The sequence below is a fragment of the Triticum urartu genome, chromosome 2A, assembly GCF_056163025.1.
Source record: "Triticum urartu cultivar PI428250 chromosome 2A, HENAU_Tu73, whole genome shotgun sequence".
NCBI classification, from domain to species: domain Eukaryota; kingdom Viridiplantae; phylum Streptophyta; class Magnoliopsida; order Poales; family Poaceae; genus Triticum; species Triticum urartu.
The window spans coordinates 575852118-575877136 of record NC_141874.1 but is presented as its reverse complement, the minus strand read 5'-3'; the positions used below and the strand labels follow the sequence as shown (position 1 = coordinate 575877136).

Genomic DNA, 25019 nt, shown 5'->3' with positions numbered 1-25019 from the left:
TAGCTCAGACGGCTCCGTAGTAATCCTCATAAAAGTCACCACCAAAGCCTGGAAGTGGAACATGATCATCTGGGAACAGACGGTCCTGCGGAGCCTGCGGACCATAGGGACTCGGATGTGGCCTTGGTCCCACAAATGGTGGCAGACGGGGACCACAAGGAGGGGTGATGCCTCCTACATCACGCCACTCCATACAATCTGGCAATCCAGACCGCACAGGGTACAGGTCCCTCAGGTCCATGTATCTTTCTTGTACCGCAGGTGCAAACTGAGTCAAAGTGGCCCAGTGATCAGCACGAGAGTTGAAAAGATCCATATGCAAGGCTCGATTTTCGCGGTCCTTATCCTTGAGCATCTCGGCAGTGGTGCGGAGTAGTGACTCCTCATGTGTAGAGTCATAGTACAAAGCCTGATAGTACCCCTGTGCTCCAGGAAGTGAGGCTGGCATGTAGCGGAAATCGGTGTTCTGAAGCAAGGCAGTCCTGGCTCGAATGATAGTCATCATTGAGTAAGCTGCATCCTGCACAGACATCTCAATAGTGACCCCAAGTCCATAGGAACAGTGAAGGGGCTCAGTGGCTCCAGGATAAGAGGGATATATCCTGACGGTACAAAGGTAGTGGCTCTGATTGAAGTCTCGGAACTTCTCCTCGACGGTATATTCCGGATACCACCGATAGCCTAACTCGACCATCACTCAAACCAACATGGTCCTGTGACCGGGTACATCGAGGCACCGGGTCAGACGAACCACTTGGTTCTGGGAACGGGTGGCCATCTGAAAGCACAGAATAATGCAAAGGCATTAGAATTTCCTATGAGAAATCGGACAGCATAACGGTTGTAAATGCTCAGAAAAAGATTTGAGACATCCACAACAGTTTGCATTACCACTCAACAACATCAAATCAAGGTTCTGATTCAACTGACAACATACTAAAAGTAGTAGAAACTGTACTGAGGCTTGTAACAACAATCCTATAAGCTACTACGGATTACGAACACGTGAACCTGATAGAAGAAGAGTGCCTAGTCCTTAACCCACGTTGAATGAGAAGAGAATGACTCAGATTAGAGGTCATAAGGTAAAGGAGTAAAAAGAGCCTTACGTTCCCTCCCACAATCAATTCCCCTACATATAACTAAAGCATTTCTAGACTCGACATCGACTAGTTTGGCTCAACGAACCTATAGGCAGTCCGGCTCTGATGCCAATGCTGTCAGGACCCCGATTCCAAGTCACATCGATCTAGCTGGTAACACCTCATATCACTTTGCGGCCTCACGCAGGGTATCCCCACGGGTGTCGCCTTACCATGGCCCGGGACCGTTTGCGCCTTCTGGCTCACGTATATGATAGTGTCGCTAGCATCCATATGACAGAGAACCCGGGCCGACATGGCTAGTCGTGAATCCAAGGCGGCACTCACCTATGGGGACAGGCATACATGAATCACATTGAGCATGTCGGTCATCAGCGAGTGAATCCGGGCTGTAGCACTGGGCTAACAGGACTCCGGGGAACCCGGGCTGTAGCAGGCTAGGCATGACTCCGGATGTCATCGCATGACATTTCCCCGAAGGGACAGACATAGGAACGAAGTGAAACACATGCCGGCCAGTCAAGTGTCCTGAGCAGTAGTGCTGGGCTAGCAGGACTCCGGTGAACCGGGCTGTAGCGGACTACTATGGCTCAAGGAGCACTAGACTACATTTCCCCATAAGAGAGGCTGCCAAGGATAAACAACTAGATTGTCGGATCCCACACATACCAAGCATTTCAATCATACACACAATATGCTCGATATGTGCAAATACAACATGGCATCACAACAAAACTCTATAACTCAGGTACTTTATTTAAAGGCTCCGGAGAGCCATACATAATATGTTCATACAGGTAGGGGTCACATGACCCGACACTCAAGTCATACAAGCATACAAGCACATGCGGAAGCAAATAGTCTGAGTACAGGCACTAGAAAGAAAGAAGGCTTGTCGAAGCCTGACTATCTACATAGGGCCTTCCATGGCCAGAATCACCACCTGGGTGGCAAGTTACTCATCGACGTCGAGGTCTACATAAAACCCATCGGAGGGGCGGTGTTGTCGTCTGAAAACAGTAATTAAAGCAACATGAGTACAAAGGTACTCAGCAAGTCTTACAACAGAACCTACTATACATGCTCATTCTCAAGAAGGTGGTGGAGTTATTGCAGCAAGCCAGCTTTGACTCTTGGCTAAGCTATCCTACGAGACACCACTGTAAAATAGTTTCTGCACATGAGTCCACTAATCACCAACACAATACTATACCGGGGATCCTCCCTCGTCACCCTACGAGAGGGCCATCCTCGGTACTCACACTTATCTTGAGTCTTTTAGTAGTAACCATTAACTTGTCTATGAACTGTATAGGCAACCAAGTAGTCCTTCACTGCGGACGCGTCTATTCGAATAGTTTTATACCCTGCAGGGGTGTACTCCGTCACACATGTTTCCACCACTTAGCATCTACACACGACATGTGCTCGGCAGACTTCAAGCGAAAGCCGACGTGGGTGTAGACCACGACCTGACTAACCGCACAAGTCTCTAGTCCAGGTTTATCGCCTATTCGGGTTCCATCCACAAGGATATCTGGCCGGGGTGTACTCAACGGCCCCAAACGATGTGTGTAGGGTTCCCGAGACACCAAACGGGTGACTCGGTACACCGTGCCACGGTGTATCTACCGCATCATAGCCCACCCCTAGGGTCAGCGCTACGCACGGCCGCCAACACATAACCTACAAACACCAGAAACTAGTTGCAACTCCTGGAAAGAGGACGAGAGGGGTCAGTAAGTCGAGCGGGGTCATATTTCAGGGCCCAATGTGTGGTAGTAGCTGAATCATAAATCACGCATACATATCTCAGTTCTTATGGACGGCCTCAATGAAACAACCCACCATGTACTGGCCTCTCATCGATACCTTTACCAAAACATGTTCAACACATCCCTCACATTACCGACATAATCATTTCACTCTAGCCCATCACCCAGATGAACCAGACCTGACACAACTCTAAGCATAGCAGGCATAGCAAGGTAGGAAACACATACATGGCTCAATCAACTCCTACACATGCTAGTGGGTTTCATCTAGTTACTGTGGCAATGATAGGTCATGCAGAGGATAAGGGTTCAACTACCGCAGCACACAGCAGTTTGAAACGTTGTTGTCTTAATGCAGTAAGTGAGAGCAGAAGCGAGAACATGGGATTGTATCGATATGATCAATGGGGCTGCTTGCCTGATGGAGTAGTAGTAGTAGGGTACTGCCCTTCAGTTGGATACTCGGGGATATCCTCGGAGGCAGAACCTACCACGAAAGACACCACAGAATACAATCATCACATGGCAATATGCAACAATATGATGCATGCTATGACATGGCAAAATGAGGTGTCCTGCCTAATGCAATGTGAAACAAGTTGAATTGGGTCCATTTGAATCAAAGATTCAAATGGAAGCTTATGTTATTAAGCATTATAAGTGTATTATCTTGTTTCACCTAAACAGCAAGGTTAAAGTGTTTTGTCATGCATGAAACCATTACAGATGGAAATATTGAATTTTTCTGATCAAATTTCATATATAAATCTTTGCATTTGGAGTTATAGATTAAAAGTTATGAATTTTAGAAGTTTTGGTTATTTTCTAGAATTTCCTATATAAGAATAAATCCAGAAAAGGATTTACTGCATCAGCCTGGCGACAGTTTGACGTCAGCGGGTCAAAGGTGCCAGCCCAGGTCAAACCAGACTTTTGGGCCCCATCTGTCAGTGTCACAACTAACTAACATAGTTAGTTAGTGTTTCGTTAGCACTAAACTAGGTTAGTTAGCCTCTAGGTCCACATGTCAGTGAGTCAAACTGATAACTAAAATAATTAGTGTTAACTAAACTAATTCTAATTAGATAGGGGCATGGCCCACACGTCAGCGACTCGGGGGAGGTCAACCTGGGCCCACACGGGGTCAAACAAGGTCAAACTCGCCGGCGTTTAGCCGCCGGCGAGGCCAGACGCGGTGGAGCAGCGCGGGTTTCACCTATAAGGCGCCGTTCGGTGCGTGGAGCACAGCTACGCGACGCGGACGCTCGTCCGCATCCAACCAGGGTGGTGGCGCAGCCGGGGAGTGGCCGGAGTGGCGCCAGCGACGAGCTTGGCGGCGGCCGAAGCTCGGGTGCAGGTGGGGATGAGGCTGTGGTGCGCAAACGAGCGTGGCGAGGTGCTACAGGGGTTCTACGTGATTCGAGGAGCGCATTGGGGGCATGCCCAGGACCAAATGGTCACCGGAGCATCACCGGCGACGAGCGCGGGCGGTGGCGCGTGCGGGTGAGCATGGTGAAGTCGCTACGGAGTGCAAAAGAGGAAATGGAGAGGATGGGGAGATGGCTGAGCTCACGGGGGTCACGACGAGGCAGTCAGCGAGGTCGGGGGCGAGCTGATGCGGCGGGGACGGCGAAGGGGATCTCCGGCGGACGGAGTTGGGGAAGACGAGGTCGGGGCGGTTCTAGAGCGGGCGAGCGCTCGGGGCTCGGCCTGCTCGACGTAGTCGACGTCGGTGGAGCTCGTGGACATGACGGCGTGGCGCGAGGATGACGGAGGGCGCGGCTACGGCGACGGTGCGGCGGCAGAGGCATCATCCATGGTGGGAGAGGGGGAGGGAGAGGCATTGGGGGTGAATGGAGAGGTCTGCGGGGTCGGGGCGACGACATGGAGGTCGTCCAGGCATCCAGGGGCGCGGGCGGCAAGCAGGTGGCGCCGTGGCGAGCCCAGGCACGCCGGCGCTCACCTCCCTGCATGTCTGCCTGGCGAGAGGAAGCAGCTGACTGGCCATGGGCCAGCACAGTGCTGGGCCGCCAGGTGGGCCAGCTGGGGGGTTTGGCCAGGTTAGTCCCTTTCTCTCTTTTCTGTTTTTATTTATTCTATCTTGTGTTTTGGAATAGTAAAAATACTATTTCATTTAGAAAAACCCTGGAAATAATCAGAGGCACATTTGAAAATATTCTCAACAGCCTAAAATTACTTTTAGAATTATTTGGGCATTTAAATTATTTTATAGCATTTAAATGCCCAAATGCAAATACTATATGGATTAATCCAATGACCTTAGGATGTCCTAGAAAAATGTGCACTATTTTTGTCAAAGGTTTTAAACCAAAACAAAAAGGGTGGACTTTTTAGAAGGGCATTTCAGGTTCATTGAATAAGTTTTTTTGTAACCCTAGTTGTTCCAGGGGGTGCTGGGGGTTCTGCCATCCCAATTTCAGTTTTCTAGAAAATTTAAACATGATGCAACACTCTAATACATGAACTAGCTAGGGTGTGACACTATAATGGAATGGCACCCGACATGCTGTGATATTTTTCATGTCCATTTTGAGAGAAGGCGCACTCGAATAACAACCAACAAAGGCATTTTGAAACAAATAGCTGCCACTGTAACATCTCAAACGTTTGGTATAATTTAAATTGTGTGCGTTTTGTTAACCATTCACGTGACACCACGCCTCACTCTTTTAATGGCTAGGAGATGCCGTGCGGAGAGGTGCTTGAGTGCTTGACTAAACGGGAGGCGTGCAAGTTGTACTCCAATGCAGAGGATCACCGGGAAGCATGCGAGTTGTACGCCGCGCGGGCTCACCGGGAAGTGAGCCTTTGACTTTCATGACCGACCGCCTTGCTCGCATCCTCCCCATTAATGGCGCCCAAACCGCGGTTTAATACGGCTTTTAAATATAAAACACTCATCGCAAACGTTTTAGTTAGAACACCCGTATGCAAAACTGACAACTTCCCCAAGAAGGCAAGGGGAAATGTGCCTAGCAGGATTTGTGCACCTCTTGATCGCAAACGTTTTAGGTAGAACACCTGTATGCAAACCGACAACTTCCCTAGGAAGCCAAGAGAAAATGTGCCAAGCAGGATTTCTGCAGCTCTTGATCGCAAATGTTTTAGATAGAATTGTATGCCACGCATCGCACACGTAACTCTAATCTAATCCGTGCTTGATGTCTCCGACATCGCTCGTGCAGTTCGTCTTATTTGCCACATATAACTGTGTCGGCCTCTACTCGTGTCCCTCGGCAAGCTCTGCTTTCCGTTAGGCGCCGCAGCGCGCTGTGCTCGCCATTAGGCGCCGCGGCGCGCTCGGCTTGTGGACAGCTTTTCCATGAATGTTCAACTGCTATATGCATATATATATATATGGTTGCTCGCCGTTGAGGCGACCGCGGAGCACTCTTCTCGCGTCCCTCCGCGCATACTCTGCGAACGGTTGGGCGTGCGCACGATCACGTCAGGGGACCCATATGCATGCGGTTGCGCCGCACGCGTTGCCACACGATGCAGTTACGTGCGACACGATGGAGTTACGCGCTGCAAATTAGAACTGCCATCAGGGACTACCGATATTCCTGGTCGTCCGGCTTCCCCTTTAATTCCGGCGGCCATTATAACCTTAGTCTCTTCAACCTTTCGATCGCGCCCCACAACACAACAAGCACACCCACGACGACACATAGAGAGGGGATGTCTAGAGGCGCTCCAATGGAGTTCGGCGAGCATAGAGTGGAGACCCACATGAGGGAGAAGGATCTCTCGGTGGTGTACACCGCGACCCGGCCGTGGTGGATGACTACATCAACAACGTTGAGCAGTTGCTTGCTCGAGACAAGTACAAGGTGGTCGGCACCGACCTCCAGTACACCGATGGTCGTCCCGATATAGATCAAAAGGTTGTCATCGCCCAGTTGTGTGTGCGCCATCATGTCCTCATCTACCACTACTGCATGGCCACAGAGCCTTGCGACCATTTCAATAGGTTTGTCAACAGCACCGACTACAAGTTCGCCACGGTGGAAACCACCGACGATGTAAAAGCGCTCAGTATTACAGGCTTGGCCTGCAAGAACCTTGTCGAAATCCGTGACCACTACATGGCCTGGGGCAGCACGAAGAAGGACTCCCTGGTCAAACTCGCCTCGGCCATCATCGACCCCTACTACGAAAAGATGAAGCGGGATGCCTAGAGAACAAGTCATGTATCCTGGCACAGGGCCTAGATGCGGCAACTGGATGAACCTCACCTCAGGTTCGCGGCCAAGAGCGTGTACACATGCTATGAGATGTATCGGCGGATCGTTGACATGAGGAAGTGCCTCATTATCCAAATCGACAAGCCTGGATCGAGCCACAAGCAGAGAAAGCGTCACAAGAAGTAGATGATGATCGGATGATCGTTTATGCTAGTTAATCATGCATGTAATATATAGTTTACTTTATTGGTGTGTGGAAATATCATGTGTGTAGTAGCCACCTATGTAATTATGCATGTAATAGTTTACTTTGATGTGTGCAAATGACATGGTTGTAGTAGCCACCTATGTAAGTGGATGTTTAATTTGGTTATGCAACCATGTCCTTATAAGTGTGTTTGCGTGTGTGTGTGTGTGTCTGTGTATGTGTGTGTTGTGCAATGGGATTGCATACAGATTGTTCCGTATGCAATCCCATTGCACAACACACACGTCTTATTAGTAGCAACCGTCTGTGTTATTATCGGTCTTCGCACACATTTGTGATTACAGACCTGTTTGCCGCGTATCACACACATCTTGTTATATTGAACCGTTTCTGTTCTCTTGTCTCAACACAAACAGTTCATCCGAGTGGACCGTATGCCGTATATCGCACACACCTTGATCTGGTTGACCATTTCTTTTGTGTTGCCTAATCACAAACGGTTCATCTGAGTGAACCATATACTATATATCACACACGCCTTCATCTAGCTACCCGTTTCTTTTGTTCCGCCTCATCGCAAACAGTTCATTGAACTGAATCGTATGCCCTGCATCGCACACGCAACTAAAATCTGAACCGTGTTTGATGCATCCTCCATCGCAAACGTTTTGCACCTTTTTTGACGATTCTTTTACACCACGGTTTGCGATTATTGCATCGCACACAGTTTCGTCGAAGGGTCTTTGATCGTAGTGTCGCGTTAGCAGCATTCTGCAGTAGTGTGAGTAGATTACATGCATTATCAGCCAGTGAAAAAAATTAATTGGACATAACATGGATTCATAGCTTTGAATAGCATTTGTACAATAAAACGGGACAAGACTCTCTTTTTGTATGGTGTGAATAGTTTTATTTTTTTCATTTTTTTCGTCAAGGGAAGTGCGAATTGATTTGGTACGTACAATATTACACGTTAGGCTTGTCCCTAAAATTCTACCCGCGCCTTGTTATATCCCAAAAATTCAGATATTGTGCTCCCAAAACTCGCGCCTTCACAACCCGTGCCTAGCTATCCCGAAATTACAACGTGCGCAAAAACTCCCTTCAGGTGTCAAATCCCGACACGCGAAATCCCCCTACTAACCCTGAGGCTGCTAGTTCAAGTTGGTGGGGGTACTTTTGTAACATACCCTACTTTTTGGACAAGTGCGTCCCTAAGTCATGGTTCCCCCCTCCCATCACCTCCTTTTCGCCATTCGAAATCCCAGGCCACCATAACCTCGCTACTCCAGCTGCGAAACCCCACCCTCCTTCGTCCGCCACCTCACCGCTGTCCAGCCGGAGCCTCTTCCCCGACGACGTCGTCCACCACAACAGCTCGACGTCCCTCATCCACCTCCCCGGATGACGATCCATCGTCGATCTCGTCGTCCTGCCGATTCAGCCACCCCGTCCTCCACCTCTAAGGTGCTGCTCCCACGATCGCCTCGTCTATCGCGGTCACTCCATCCCCACAGCGCCGCCTTAACCTGCTCCACTGGAACCACATCATCCTCACCGACTCCTCGGACGAAGCCGAGGCCTACTCGACGCCACCAAAGAGGTTGTACACTCATCGCATGGCACCTTCTCCTTAACTTGGCCTCCCGGCACTAACGGTGCTCCATCTCGCACCCCCATGGCGCGGCTACCTCGAAGCCAGCACTGCGGGCGACATCTCCATGACGGCTCTCCCCCAGTGCGAGCTCCTTCGGCGGCAGCGTCCATACCAGCCGGTTCTGCTGCTGCTCCGGCTCTCGCTCGCTCGCTCACGCTGCTGCTCTGCTCCCCCCTCGCTCGTGCTGCTGATGTTGGTACACGGGCTGCTGCAGCTACACAAGTTGCTACTCTGGCTCTAGTTCGCGCTACTCCTCCAAGCATTGCTGCTCCGGCTACTATCTGTTGCTGCTGTTCCCCGTCGATCGCATGCTGATTTAGATCACTGTTTCTCTACTACTAGTGCTCGAGTGGTCTAAACTACATGTGAAGTGCCTCTCTGCTATCAGTGCATTCAGTTTCGACAGTAACATTCAGATTCCATAATAAATTTCAGTTTCGACAGTTAAGTTCAGAGTCAATAGTTTTTACCTCATTTGTTGTAGTCAGGTGTTTTTTGGTGATGTAAATTTTACATCTATCACTTTTTGGTAATGTATTTTACATCATCTATTGGAGATGTTATTAGAATCCCACTTGAGATTAACGATGTCTGTCTTATACTGCTTCAGCCTCAACGTCTTACGGCTCGCCGGAGCTGCTCCAATGACGGAACCATCCATCACAACAGATCAGTGCCCTGGACGCCGTCTACAGATTTCTCAGATCTTCCTCCACACCTCCGACAGTCACATCCGCCTCAACTTCTTCGGCGACCAACCCAATGATGCTGAGGTCGACAAGGCTATGGCAAAGAGGTTGTACACTTGTCACATCACTTATTACTCTACATTCATGTCAATCCATTAGGGCTATTTTGGTAAGAAAAAACTGAAGGAAAAACATAGCAATAGGAAATTTTCCTATGGCACTCTACTACTCAATTATTCATGCATTTTGTTGAAAAGAATGGAGCAAAACATCCACCTGGACCTACTTCTCAAAATCCTATGCATGAAGACAAGACCAAGTGCATTAGTGGTAGAATAACATTCTAACTGTACACACTTTCATATGGTTTCACTTTAATTTGGTCGTGTTTCTTTGCATTCCTCTGCTCTTCCAATTCCTGTGAACCAAACATCCATCCATAGCCATCATCTAAAAGCACTTATACAATAATGTGGGCTATAAGGTTGACTATTACATTACTACCTTTTCCCATCTTCTCCCTATCTCTTTCTTCACATTTACCTAAGAATGTGTGTATAGCTAGGCTCTTGCATAAAGAGCCCACTCCCCTTTAGAGCAAGTATAATAAGGTACATTCAGCCGTTTATAAGAATTAAACTATTATATTTGTGCCGAGTTGGATGGGAGAGAATAGGAGAGAACACGAACTCCAAGAAATAATTTGAGAGTGTACGGTGGGATATGCATTAATAAAGTACTACTATTGGGGGCAAGTAAAATAGGTTGACATAAGCGGGCTATAAAGGTTGTCATCTCAGATTTATGATGATGTGGAGGAGAGAGGAGAGGAGTGGGCTATAAATTTGTAGCCAGCTGGAACACGAGCTCCAAAACACTTTGTGAGAGAAGAAGGTGGGGTCAAGCATTAACTACATAGTGTATAGAGCCAACAACTATTATATGCATGGGCTTTTAGGTTGGCTATAAGTGAGGTGGCATAAAGACAAAGCTAGCAGCCGGTTATATTATTAATCTTGCTTTTAGCAACTAGCTACTATGCATGTTGGCTATTAGGTTGACTATATGTGATATGGCAACTCCATATAACTTGTTGTTGGCTATACTATTAACCATGCTCTTACTTTCTCACATCTCTATTCTCCACATAGACAAAAGTGCCATGTAAACAGGCTATAAGTTCACTATTGTACTTTCTCTAAGGCCTCGTTCGGAAGCTCTCCAAGAACCAGCTTCCCGAAATAGCCGAGTGAGACAACCGAACGTTCCAGCTCTGGGAGAACAAGAGTGTTGCGGTACAATTTTTTGGAGTAGAAGAAGCCTAGCTTGATGAAACCGAGAAGTAGGAGTTGCTCAAAATTACATGGGAGTACCCTTCCTAAGTGCCACGAACGAATCATTTTCTCTCGCTACAGTCGGTACACACTCTTTCTCTCGCTACAGCTCGGCCCGAGCGTGCCGGACGCTCGCTAGCTCCACGAGAAGCTGGCTCATTTGGGAAGCCAACGAGCTTCCGAACGGGACCTAAATGTAGGTTTTTCAACGAATGGTGGATTTTATTAGGTCAACCCTTGGTCAGCGGGGTGATGATAGCTCTAGCAAGCATGCCTGCGGCTTGTCATGGCTTGGGGGCGATCTTGGGCGACAGGGGCTGCATGATCGTCGGCTTGGTCTACGTGTTCTAGTGGGGACGGTTGGACGGTGCATCGGGATGACGGTCCTGGATTTGCTACAATGGTCGTGGTCTACCGGCAATTGTTTGAGTAGTTTGGGCTGCAAGCACTGGGTCATGTGGCGTTACAGCTCGAGGCGAGCAGTGGTATATCGAGGCAGTGGCCCCCCAAGGCGGTATCGGTTGACTACGTGGTCGCGGCGGAGCAGTGGATGTCGAGGCAGTAGCCCCAAGAGAGAGTCGCGGCTTCAAGGGCTTCGACCTCGTGTCGTGTGGGCGGTGAGGTCGCCATCAATGTTGATTGTCGACATGTCAGCGGTTATAACTTGCGCATGGTGATGTTGTCCCGGGTAGGGGGGCTCTCACCATGTCGACTCCCGGCCTGGTGGGCCAGGCTGAGGACCCCCTTTGTCGGTTCTGTCCTGGGCCACTTCGGGCAGCTCATGACACATACAAGGAAGAATTAAGAAGCCTTACTATTCAAGACAAGGCCTCCTAATCCATGGAGGACTCCTCTCTCCCGCATAGCCGATTAGGACTCCTGTTATCCTAGGCCTCCGGTACATTATATAAACTGAGGTTAGACTAGTCGATAGATGATATTCATCGGAGATAAACTCATCCACACGATTCGTGGTAGATCAACCTGTATTCTCTACCCCCTCAAAATAAATACAACAAACCAGTAAGTAGGGTGTCGGAAATTTATAGGGGCACGCACCTACCAAGCCCTACCCGGCCGCTCGATTGCCTCGCGATTTGCAAAGTAGTTGGACCCGCACGATGCCACAATAAGTGTAAAGTTATTGTTGTTAAAACTTGCGTTTTTTCTTCTGAAACTTGCATTTTTGTTGCCTGTATTTACCAACTTTCATAGATAAAATTTTAAAAAGTTTTTTTGTCGGTAGTAGGCACAAAAATCCTAATTGTATCGGTCGTTCGTACTAAGTTTCAAGAGTTGAAACTTAACATTTATTTTCAACATTCGTCAAAACGTATTCAACGTTCAGAGTTTTTATTATGTTTTATGAACTATGTTTTGCTACAAATGAACTTGGTATTCATGTTTGAAATGATCTAGTGTCCTATTTTACATCATTTATTGGAGCACTAGTGTCCTATTTTACGTCATTTGTTGGAGTTGGCTGTTTTTTACGATGGAAAAGGCGTTTTTGATGATGTAAATTTTACTCCAATAATTTTTTGTGATGTAATTGGAGATGCTCTTAGAAAGACGCCTAATCAGTAAAACTAGCCAACATAGCATTGCGTGTCTTAACTTTGTGATACACTAACCATAGTTATATATATCAGCTGTACGCATTTTTCAAAAGTTAATTCCGACGTGCCACCTACCTATATATGGTGCATAAATTCTCTTCCACAAGCTATTTTTTTTCAAAAGTAATGCTATGTGCAACAACAAGATCTGTAAGGGAGAGGTGTGCTTCGGATGCCAAGCCGCTTTCACTCGCTTAACTCGTGTCAATCGCGCCATTGTCGTTCCCACGACTAGCTTTCATCATACAGCTTCGAGTCCTTTTTCTGGAAGTTTTCAGCTCATTCACGAGCAGGTCATGACAATGTCACCACTGAAGGTGAATGGTGAAGTTGTAAAGCGAAAGACTTACAAAGTTTGTAGCATTACAGCTTGGCATCACCGACGAGCGCTCAGCTCTTCGTGCGTAGTTGTACGTTTTAACTGTTAAATTATGTGTATCTTGCTTAACCCTCCACAAGTTGCTCCAAAAAAGAAACCCTGCTTGGAACTGGTACAGTTGTTTGCAATGGTTCAAACGAAGTTCCCATCGGGTTGGGGCTCTGACTCAATCGATTTTGTCGGTGCTTATTCTTTTAGAGATGTTAGTGCTGCCAGTTCATTCATCAAATGATTGGATCGTGACTGATATCGTAAGGAAGGTACAGTACAGTACAAAAACAAATAATAATGTAAGAGGCTCATAACATAAGCAAAGCTTTTTCCCTTCAAGTCTGTCGGTACCACCCAAACGACCAGTCGTGATCCGCACATGGAAAATGGCAAAACGAATCTGATTAAAAGGTATGCCACCGCACATAAAAATATACTGACCGAATAAAACCTGGATGCTACTATGTTGGAACCTGATAATTCTCCAGAAGTTGGCATGTTAATAGGTTTTTCTCTTCTACATTCAGAGATCAGAACTATGCATGGTGATAGTGCCCCTGTCATCGTCTTGGGTGGGGCAAGCTGAAAGCCCGCAGAAAGACGCACTTGTTCTGATCGACCAAGGTGAACGAAAGGAGGTCATCAGCTGAAAAGGGACGGAGGCCATCACTTTGTCAGTTTTCAGTTTTCACACTGCCTCCTTGGGTACTTGGGTGTGGCCTCCCTCGTAGGTTACCCAAGATTCTTACCCCAACCGTGCAAATTAGTTCAGCTCGCGGTGGCCACACGCCGCCAGTCCGGTGGCATTGCAGTTTACCGCCATAACTAGATCGCCAACGACAACGAAGCCATGGCACACTTTGAGCTGAAGTGCACAGCAATCTTGAGGAGACAGAGAGAATCACCAAATGATAGCACGCAACACCAGGGAGAGAAGCAACAGATTCCATCGTGCTAACTGCTAACATCAATCAGTAGGAGGACGCAGCACCCACTAAACAAAAGTGTGTTAGCGTATCCGTCGAGGCCGGCTAGTTAATTAGCGAGGGCGGCAGACAGAGGCAGGGACAGAGAAAGGGCGAGACGGCTGTTACGGACGGTGGAGACAGCAGGGGAGCCGTAGCATGTGGAGGCGGTGGTAGAAGAGAAGAGAAGAGGCCCGCGACAAGGCCATCGGTGTCACAACTCACAAGTGGCGCGGGGAGTGAAGGAATTAGGCCAACTCCACCGCACGACTCTATCCTGTCCGCCCCATTCGTTTGGGATAAAACAAACGAATAGCGCTGCCCAGCGCACGGTCTCAAACGGACAAATGTCCGGATTCCGTCCGTTTTCGACCCATTCCCAGTCCAAACTTGCGCTCGGTTTGGGATGAAACGGACGCGCGCGGACGGCTTGAACACACGCCCTTGTCCCCCTGTGGCCCGCCTGTCGGGGACACTAGCAGTCCCTCCGCTCCCAACGCTTTCACCTTCTCTCTCTCGCCCCGCCCCGCCGCCAGCGCCGCCGCTATTCTCCGGCCGCCTCCTCACCGCGCAGCCTCCGGCCGTCCCTACCAAACCACTTCTCGACATGGCCGCCACCACGCCCGTGCTGTGGCCGTAGTTTTGGCCGTCGATCGGAGGTTTGGCCGTCGACATCTTTACCTGCCGCAGAGGGGACAGGACCGCCGGCGACGCAGCACGGCGCCCTCGGCAGCTCCCGACGAGAGCTCCACAGCGGCCAGTAGCCGGCCGGCAACCACCCCTACTGCGTCGAGATGATCATCGCGGCCTCTTCGCCACCACGCCCGCAAGGTGTTCGGCATTTTGCCCACAAAGGTATGGACAGTGGAGACGAGTTTTTCTTCCATCACTTTCTTTGTTCATCGGACGATTCGTCGTCGGATGATGAAGATATTGTGGTGGCTGCACTGGTCGTTCACAACCACATTCAACGGCAGCTTCCTCGGTACAGGGGGTCACTCCCTGGCCGTGCTCCCAATCTGAACCGCAACAGGGAGAGAGGGCATGCCCTGCTCTATGCCGATTACTTTGCCAACACCCCGCTCTTCAAGCCGGATAAATTCCGTCACCGTTTTCGAATGGCAAGGCATGTGTTCAATCGTATCTGAGAGGGAGTGGTTGCTCATGACCCATATTTCGAGTGCAAGACGGATGCCCTTGGCAAGCTTGGATTCTCCTCTTATTAGAAATGCACCGCGGCCATCCGCATGCTTGCATATGAAATTTCAGGCGATCTGGTGGATGAGTATGTGCGTATGAGTGAGACAACATGTCTGATGTCAATGTACAAGTTTTGCCAGGCTGTGATCGAGGTGTTTGGCCCAAAGTACTTGAGGCAGCCAACTGCCGCTGATACAGAGAGATTGTTGGCGACCAACGTAGCTAGAGGCTTTTCAGGCATGCTTGGCAGCATATATTGTATGCACTGGGAGTGGAAGAACTGTCCATTTGCTTGGCAAGACCAGTACAAAGGGCATGTCAAGGCGTGCACTGTCATATTAGAAGCGGTGGCATCACAGGATCTTTGGATATGGCATTCTTTCTTCAGCATGGCAGGTTCTCACAATGATATCAACGTGCTGCAGCGTTCTCCAGTCTTCGCGAGCCTTGCAGAAGGCCACTCCCCACCTGTCAACTTTGAGATCAACGGCCACCATTACAACAAGGGATACTATCTAGCAGATGGTATATATCCTCAGTGGTCAACTTTTATGAAGACAATCTCGAAACCCCAAGGTGAGAAGAGAAAGAGATTTGCCCAAATGTAAGAGAGTGTTAGAAAGGATGTGGAACGTGCTTTTAGTGTGCTTCAATCTCGGTGGGGTATCGTTCGAAACCCTGCACTGTCATGGGATGAAAGGAAGCTTTGAGAGGTGATGACTGCTTGTGTGATCATGCACAACATGGTCGTCGAGGACGAGCGTGATGAGAGTATCTTCGACCAAGGATTTGACTATCAAGGTGAAAATATTGAACCCCTGCACCAAGACCCGGCCACATTTGAACAGTTTGCTCAATTCCACCGTGAGATGCGTGATTGGCACACTCATTTGAATCTTCAAAATGACTTGTTGAGCACGTGTGGGATCACATTGGCAACCAATAGATGTATTGGTCCATTTTCTGTTTAGTCAAGACAATTTCGATTTGGTTGTAAAAATATTTTATTAAAGACAATTTTAATTGGGTTGTAAAACTATTTTAATTTCCAGACAAATATTTGGGTTGGAAACTAGTTTTGATGAAAATTTGGGCATTTTTGACCCTGACGGACAGTATAGGGCAAAAGGATGCGTCCGCGCGCTGGACGCACGGCCACCGCATCTTAGGACACGCCCGGACACGACCCTAAATCGCTATCCAAACAGACAGAATTCGGACAAAACGGACGTCTGTTTGGGGTCGCGCGGTGGAATTGGCCTTACTACGCCCATGTGGGACGCGGCCCTACCATGCACTAGCAGTCCACCGCCACTGCACCACCAACAACAAACACCACGGCGAATTAGCTGGAACAGAAGAGGCCATATATTCCTCCAGCTCCACACTCGGCAAGTCGGCGTGCACTGCATACAAGCAGATTGCATAGACGATACTGTAGATGATTATCATTATCTTGCGGTCTTGCCAGGTGGAGCGTGGCACATGCCTTGATTCCTCATTTAGCTGCAAAGGTTCGTGTGCTCATGATTCATCAACGGTGGCCGCAACTTCTGATAAGGCCTTGTTTCAAAAAAAACTTCTGATAAGGCCGGTTTCTCTGAAAGCTTTGTTGGAAGCATGTGTTTTCTTTCCTCTGAAACAAGGTAAGCTGTTCGCTTCTGCTTGGACAGAGCTCCCCTCTTCTTGCTTCCCTGACTGCAGTCTTCAACAAAGGTTCAAGCATGCTGTTTCCACTTCTGGCATTGTTACTACACGCTTAGCAGAGCCAACCATGCCCGGCCCATAGCCAAGTGTTAAAGAGCACAGTACAAACTTGGACCAAGAACGTCTTACGGCTTCAGATTCCAGGCGGCAGCTGGGAGCGCATTATGGACTTCGCTTGTTTACATCTGAAACTCTCAACTTTCTCCGACGTTAGTACTGCCGTGGTTGCTCACGAGTAGAAATCTACGCTACATATGCCACACGCCTACAGCTACAGATTACGCAAACTGTTATGACCAGTTTGGTCTATACTAAAAAGAGGCCCACCGGGCATTAATATTAGGGGCTTGACCCACAAGTTATCTTAGACAAGTTATTTTAGACAAGTTATCTTAGGCTAAAGTTATAAATACTAGTTGTAAGACACCGTTGAAATCAAGCAATAAAGATATTATCATCTTCTGTTGCCCGGCTCCTTAGCCGCCGCTGCCTCTAAACCCTAGCCGCGCCGGCGCCTGTCCGCCGGCGCGCCCGCTCAAGCCCTTGTCCCCCTCCTCCTTGCCCATACAATCTGCGTCGCAGGCCTGGTAGGAACCCTAGTCCTACCAATTTGGTATTCAGAGACACCGGCTCGATCATGTCGCTTCCTCCATCACCGCCGCCGCTGCCAAACACCACTGCCTTGCCTACGCTGCCGCCAGCCCCGTCCCCGTCCATGCCGGCGCTCACATCCGGGACGGCCACCCCGACAGCGCCGACCGCCACCGCGGCAGAGCCGCCCCTCATCCTCTCGTCCGAGGAGGTCTCGGGCACCCTTCAGGAGCTCGTCCAGGCGATCAAGGGCATCAGCCTCTACCTCGCCGGGAACCAGCCCCCGCCGCCGAGCGCCGCCACCACCGCCTATGGGTCGTCACCGCTCCCGTGGGCCGCCCCGGCCTTCCGGTCGCCCTATGGAGGGCCACCGCCGCTGTTGCTGCAGCATTACCCGACCGCGAGGCACCCTTGGCCCGCGTGGCCGGCTGCCACCGCACCGCTGGGGAACCCCTCCCAGCAGCTTCTCCAGCCGCCTCCGCCGGCTACTTCGACGCTGGCTGTGGCGCCGCAGCTCCTCCAGGCGCCGCCACCGTCGACTACATCACCACCCGCGCCCAGGCCCACGGGTCGGCCCCTGCACCAGGTGCAGTTTCCGCCATCACCGTCGCCAATTCCCACGTGGGCGGCCGGCTCGTCTCCGGGCCCGGTGCATACCACGGCGCCGGAGCACCCGACGCCCTCCCTCCGGTTTGACCGTCCCTCCGGCTCGGCGACCTACGCCCCGGAGATCCCCGACCCAGCACACTCCCTGCCGCCGACTGCAGCAACCCCCGGGCACAGCAGTCCGACACCCCCTCGCTTCGCCAAACTAGACTTCGCCACCTACGAGGGCACGGAGGACCCGCTCAACTGGCTCAACCAGTGCGAGCAGTTCTTTCGCGGGCAGCGGACGCTCGCTTCGGATCATACCTGGCTCACGTCCTATCATCTCCGCGGCGCGGCGCAGACCTGGTACTACGCCCTCGAGCAGGACGAGGGCGGCATGCCACCATGGGAGCGCTTCCGGGAGCTCTGTCTTCTCCGGTTCGGGCCTCCTATCCGCGGGAGCCGCCTGGTGGCCCTCGGCCGTTTACATTTCACCTCCACGGTTCAAGACTACGCCGACCGCTTCCAGGCCCTGGTGTGCCACGCGCCGAGCGTCTCCGGGATTCAGCACGCCGAGTTATTTGTGGGCGGTCTGCCGGACCATATTCGTGTGGACGTCGAGCTCCGGGATCCCCCCGACCTCCAGACGGCCATGTACTACGCCCGAGCTTTCGAGCAGCGGGCCCATGCACTGCAGCAACAGCCCGGACGAGGCAGCCACCAGCCCAGTCGACCAGCGCCGACTTCCCCAGCACCGGGCCGGCCTCCTCCAGCCGCGACGACCACGCCCCCGGCCACCACGCAGACCTTTCGCCGGTTGTCACCGGCCGAGCAGCAGGAGCGTCGTCGTCAGGGACTCTGCTTCAACTGCGATGAGCCCTACACGCCGACCCATGTCTGCCCCCGCCTCTTTTACTTGGAGACGGTCGACTACACCGAGGCGGACGACTCGACCGATGCGACATCACCACCCGAGGCGGCCGCGGACACGCCCGCGGATCCCACGGCGACAGCGTGCGTCGTCTCCCTCCACGCCCTCGCCGGCATCCGTGGCGAGCAGACCATGCTGCTGCCGGTGACGATCCATGGCGAGCGGCTGGTGGCACTACTGGATACTGGCTCCACCCACAACTTCTTGCCCGAGGCGACCATGCGTCGGCTAGCCCTTCCGACGACTGGCGGGGAGCGCCTGCGGATCACGATGGTGAACGGCGATCACCTCCGGTGTCATGGGCTCGCCCGTGACGTTCCCATCTCCATTGGTGGCGAACACTTCTCCATTACCTGCGCAGGGATCGACCTCGGCTACTTCGACTTCATCCTCGGGGTGGATTTTCTACGGACCCTCGGTCCCATCCTATGGGACTTTGACGCGCTCACAATGACGTTCTGGCGGCTGGGCCGCGCATCCGGTGGGACGGCATTGGGGGCGTCGCGCCGGCCGTGCCACATCTCCAGCTGGTCGCCGCGTCCTTGGAGGCCGAGCAACCCCTGCTGGATTCCCTTCTGCAGCAGCACAGCGACCTCTTCGACGAGCCACGGGGTCTTCCGCCCGCCCGGGTGTACGACCATCATATTCACCTCATGCCGGGTACCCCTCCCGTGGCGGTTCGGCCCTACCGCTACCCTCAGCTGCAGAAGAATGAGTTGGAGCGCCAGTGTGCCCTGATGCTCGCCGCGGGCATCACCCGGATCTCCACGTCACCCTTCACCGCCCCGGTGCTGCTCGTCCGCAAGTCGGACGGCACTTGGCGTTTCTGCATTGACTACCGCGCCCTGAACGCGCTCACGCTCAAGGACAAGTTCCCCATCGTTCAGATGCCCGACTTCGACCGCCCGTTCGTGGTGGACTGTGACGCCTCGGGCGCTGGTTTTGGCGCCGTGCTTCATCAGGGTGATGGACCCCTCGCCTTCTTCAGCCGGCCTTTCGCTCCTCGCCATCTCAAGCTGGCGGCATACGAGCGGGAGCTCATTGGCCTTGTGCAGGCCGTTCGTCATTGGCGGCCCTACTTGTGGGGACGGTCCTTCCACATTCGCACGGACCACTACAGCCTGAAGTTCTTGCTGGACCAACGGTTGTCGACCGTGCCACAGCACCAGTGGATCAGCAAGCTCTTCGGCTTCGACTTCTCCGTCGAGTATCGGCCGGGCCGCCTTAACACCGTGGCCGACGCGCTGTCCCGTCGCGACTCCGACATCGCTCCCTCCGTCGACTAGTCCGCCGGGGCGGTCCTGTGCATCCGCTCCGAGCCGACGTTCGGTCTCTTCGCCTACATCCGCCGCGCAACTGCGACGGCCGACGACGTCGTCCTTCTTCGGCAGCAGCTCACGGCCGGCGACCTGGAGGAACCGTGGCGCTTCTCTGACGGACTGCTTCTCCATGGGCGCCGGAGCTTTGTTCCGGCGCATGATGATCTCCGTCACCAGGTGTTACAGCTCGCCCACTTGGCAGGTCATGAGGGTGTGCAGAAAACCCTCCATCGTCTTCACGTCGACTTCTACATCCCTGGCGATCGCGCCCTGGTCCGCGACTGGGTTTGGTCTTGTCAGACATGCCAGCGCAACAAGACGGAGACCCTGCGGCCGGCTGGGTTACTTCAGCCCTTGGAGGTGCCGTCTCAGGTCTAGGCGGATATATCCATGGACTTCATCGAGGGCCTTCCCAAGGTGGGCGGCAAGTCGGTCATCCTCACGGTGGTCGACCGCTTCTCCAAGTACGCCCATTTCATCGCACTCGGCCATCCGTACACGGCGGCGTCCGTGGCCCGGGCCTTCTTTGACGGCATTGTCCGTCTACACGGGTTCCCTACTTCGATCGTCAGTGATCGGGACCCTGTATTCACGGGCCATGTCTGGCGCAACCTCTTCAGGATGGCGGGTGTCCAGCTCCGCCTGAGTGTGGCGTTCCATCCTTAGACAGACAGTCAGTCCGAGGTGGTTAACAAGGTCATTGCCATGTATTTGCGTTGTGTGACAGGTGATTGGCCTCGCGCTTGGGTGGACTGGCTTTCTTGGGCGGAGTACTGCTACAACACCTCCTATCACTCTGCCCTGCGCGCTACGCCGTTTGAGGTGGTCTATGGTCGACCACCCCCGCCTATACTACCGGTGGACCCGGAGACGGCTCGGACAGCGGTTGCGGGTGACCTTATCCGCACCCGTGACGAGATGCTTGCTGAGGTCCGTCAGCGTCTCCTTCAGGCCCAGCAGCTGGCCAAGCATTACTACGACGATCATCATCGCGAGGCGGAGTTCGCGGTGGGTGACTGGGTGTGGCTGCGTCTTCTCCACCGCTCTACGCAGTCGCTTGACCCGCGCGCCAAGCGCAAGCTCGGGCCTCGCTACGCCGGGCCCTTCCCTATCTTGGAGCGCATTGGGAAGGTGGCCTATCGTCTTTAGCTTCCAGCCCGCGCTCGCATCCACGACGTCTTCCATGTGGGGCTGCTCAAGCCTTTTCGTGGCGAGCCACCGGCGGCTCCTCCAGCGCTTCCGCCAACCGCCGATGGTCGCATTCTTCCAGAGCCGGCAAAGGTGTTGCAGGCACAGCTCCGTCGTGGCGTCTGGTTCGTCCTCGTTCAGTGGGCGGGCCTTCCGGAGGAGGAGGCTACTTGGGAGCAGCGTGAGGATTTTCGCCAACGCTATCTAGACTTTCAGCTCGAGGACGAGCTGTTTGCGCAGGCTGGGAGAGATGTTATGACCGGTTTGGTCTATACTAGGAAGAGGCCCACCGGGCATTAGTATTAGGGGCTTGGCCCACAAGTTATCTTAGGCAAGTTATTTTAGACAAGTTATCTTAGGCTAAAGTTATAAATACTAGTTGTAAGACACCGTTGAAATCAAGCAATAAAGATATTATCATCTTTTGTTGCCCGGCTCCCTGAGGAGCCGGAACCCTAGCCGCCGCCGCCTCTAAACCCTAGCCGCGACGGCGCCTGTCCGCCGGCGCGCCCGCTCAAGCCCTCGTCCCCCTCCTCCTTACCCATACAATCTGCGCCGGAGGCCTGGTAGGAACCCTAGTCCTACCACAAACATACTCAAACGAATAAATTCCCTCCTCAATACTGTTGACATGGTGCCCACTGCCCGGGCTACTGACATCGTACTGTTGACTGCATATTGCTAATCAATTTACATTTCAGAGCTTCATCCTTGGTCCATTACAACCCGGTTTGATCCTAAATGGTGTTCCCGGGAAAGAATTTAAATGTGTGTGTGTGGGGGGGGGGGGGGGTCCGCCAGGCGATCCTCTCTCGCAATTGCTATTTGTTCTTGCGGCTGATTTGGTACAGTTGATGGTTAACAAAGCTTGGCATGAGGGCCTTCTTCAGCTACCAATTCCTCAGCCTGAATTGGAAGATATCTCGGTCATACAGTATGCGGACGACACCATTTTGATCCTCCCCTCTGATCTTGCGATAATCACGAGGATCAAAGGCTTGCTAGACTCCTATGCTGAGCCCACTGGACTAAAGATTAATTAGACCAAGCCACAAATGATGCCTATTAATGTGTCAGATCAGCTGTCAGGTGAGAACCATGCCCTTCACTTACCCCACGGTGAGAGATTTGATGCCTCTTGTGGACAACATTGAACGTGCCCTCTGGATGTTATATGGCAGAATTGAGTACATCAACTCAGTACTCTCCTCTCTGCTCTCGTCTGCGATGTGTGTTCTTAAGCTACCAGATAAGCTGTTCGATCTTTTTGATCGTGCTAGATGGAATTGTCTCTGGAGGAAGGTGATGGATAGAGACGCGCGCACTGAGTCTTTGGCAGCTTGGCACTTGGTTTGCCGACCAGAAATGAAAGGTGGCCTTGGAGTGCTTGATCTTTAAATTCAAAACCAGGCCTTTTCTTGAAATAGGTCCACAAGGGGGGGTCATGCTTATGTGGCATAAATACTATGAAGACACGCCACCCCATTCAAAACCCAGGTTTGGTTCCTTCTGGTGGCGCGACATCTTCTCCTTGATGGACGTTTACAGAGGAATTACCACCTGCGTGCCTGGGGCCGGGGACACCATCCTTCTCTGTAAAGATCTGTGGGACACCAAGGGACTAATGCAAGACTCATGTCGCTGTCTCTTTTCGTTTGCTAGAGAAGAAGACATTTCTTTGCCCAGTTCATGGTTAACCCTGAACCTGATCAGAATTTTCAATTGCCACTGTTTATATTCAAGCTAGAGAAGAACTGGAGGTGCTGACCGAAAAGCTAAGCAATATCTCGCTTTATCCTCTAAGGGCTGATGAATGGATTATCTGTTGGCGGGATGCCAAACAAATCCAACAAATTTTTCTTCAGAAATCCAAACCCTCCAACACACGTCCCTGCCATCTCGAAATCCAAGTGTACGATGAAGCACAAGGTTTTTGCCTGGTTGATGTTCATGGATGGAGTTAAAACAAGGGATCTTCTCTGCAGGAGGCACTTCAACATTGGTGATGATCACTCATGCTTGCTATGCTCCAACTAACCTGTTGAAACTAACACTCACTTATTCTCCGAACGTGAGCTCAGTGCTTCATGCTGGGGGATCTTGAATATTCATTGGGACACCTCCAGAGGTATGCAGGAGTGATGGCCATGGCGACTAGAAGCTGGCATGAGGCCATGTTCAAAGAAGTTGCGATCCTGGCAGCCTGGAACATATGAAAGCAGAGAAACAGACGTCACTTTGATACGGTGGCACTCACTTTGTTGAGCTGGAAGAGAGGACTAACTTAAGACCTGGAGATTCTGAAGTTTAGGGCTAAACCTGAAAACCAAACCCTACTTGAAACCTTGATCACCTCCCTTCAAGCCTAGGCACTCCTGTTGTTGCTAATCTCTCTTGTATTTATACTGACCATACTACGCAAGAAACATCTCTTCAGATTACATCGGAGTAGTACAAGCAGTTTATTGTGCTGATTTACAACTTAACAAAGGCCTAGCCCAAGCTGAGGTAAACAGCAGCGGCGACGCCGGCGGTGTAGACAGCGACCAACTTCCCAGCCGCCCCGGCGCCGGCGCGGGACACGATGGCCACCCCGAGGATCCCGGCCGCGCCGGCCGGGGCACGGACGAGCGCCGCCTCTGCCGCGCCGGCGAGCACGGCCTCCCTGAACAGCTCGGCCGCGAACTCCCCGAACTGATCCCGCGAGAGCTCGGCAGCGCCTTCCAAGCCAGAGGCGCGCAGCGCAGAGTCTACGCGCACGCGCGGCGGCGGCGAGGGCACCCAGCGGCGGACGATAGGGAGGGAGCCCCGCAGGGCCGAGTGGAGGTGCTCGGACGCGTCCGCAAGCTGGTAGGGGCGGACGCCGGAGAAGGCGTGCTGGGCGTCGGCGAGGCAGCGGTCGAAGGCGGCGTCGCAGGCGGCGGCGAACGCCGGCGCCCGCCGGAGCGCCGCGTCCACGCGCTTTGAGGGGCTGAGGCCCATCTTTGGTTGATTGGATTTGGTTGACGTGACGAGAGTATGGGCTTCGCAATGATTACTTCAGAGATTTTGCAGCCGCTTATTTGTCAGGCCTCCTCCGCTTGCTGGGTCAGTGTATGTAAAGGCATATTAGCCCATAACATTGTAGTAATTTTCAAATTCCTTTCACATCAACATGGCAGGTCATCCGAAATCACTAGTTGAGGAATACTCGTTGCGTCTAAATCTTGAACCGCTTTCACAATTGAATTCCTCATGTTGAGATATTCAAAACTAGATCCCATATTGATAGGTTTTGACGAACTTTTTTTCATAAAAAAACCGTACGTAAAAACCGAACCGGGAGCATGGGTTTTTTCCTTTCCAAAAAAGGCACGCCCGTGCTTCTCATGAAATCACAACCGTGCCTCTCACATAAGCAAAACTATGACTCTCGCGGAAGAAAAAAGAAAGAGAAAACGCGTTTTCCGTTTCCGAGAAGGCATGGTCGTGACTCTCGCGAAAGCACAACCGTGCCTCTCGCGAAAACAAAACCATGACTCTCGCGGAAGAAAGAGAAAACAGAAAATATTTTTTTTTCATTTCCGA

At 51.8% G+C, this 25019-nt stretch overlaps 2 protein-coding genes across 3 annotated transcripts; one reads left to right on the top strand and one right to left on the bottom strand.

The window, feature by feature from the left end:
- Positions 1–15250: 15250 nt before the first annotated feature.
- On the top strand, positions 15251–15736 carry LOC147985995 (uncharacterized). Its single transcript, XM_087541828.1, has one exon. The coding sequence runs from the start codon at positions 15251–15253 to the stop codon at positions 15734–15736; it is 486 nt and encodes a 161-aa protein (XP_087397954.1).
- A 7629-nt stretch (positions 15737–23365) lies between these two features.
- LOC125538935 (uncharacterized) lies at positions 23366–24522 on the bottom strand. 2 transcript variants are annotated; one of them, XM_087544403.1, is made up of 2 exons: positions 23744–24522; positions 23366–23655 (listed from the first exon to the last, which is right to left on the bottom strand). In XM_087544403.1, the coding sequence occupies exon 1, from the start codon at positions 24432–24434 to the stop codon at positions 23946–23948; it is 489 nt and encodes a 162-aa protein (XP_087400529.1). In that variant the 5' UTR covers positions 24435–24522; the 3' UTR covers positions 23366–23655; positions 23744–23945. The 2 variants fall into 2 exon arrangements, with proteins under 2 accessions (XP_087400529.1, XP_087400531.1); XM_087544405.1 differs by having other exon boundaries at positions 23772–24522.
- Positions 24523–25019: the final 497 nt, after the last annotated feature.

Coding starts and splice junctions, on each gene's coding strand:
- LOC147985995 (XM_087541828.1), top strand. CDS start 15,251: ATGTACAAGTTTTGCCAGGCTGTGATCGAGGTGTTTGGCCCAAAGTAC.
- LOC125538935 (XM_087544403.1), bottom strand. CDS start 24,434: ATGGGCCTCAGCCCCTCAAAGCGCGTGGACGCGGCGCTCCGGCGGGCG.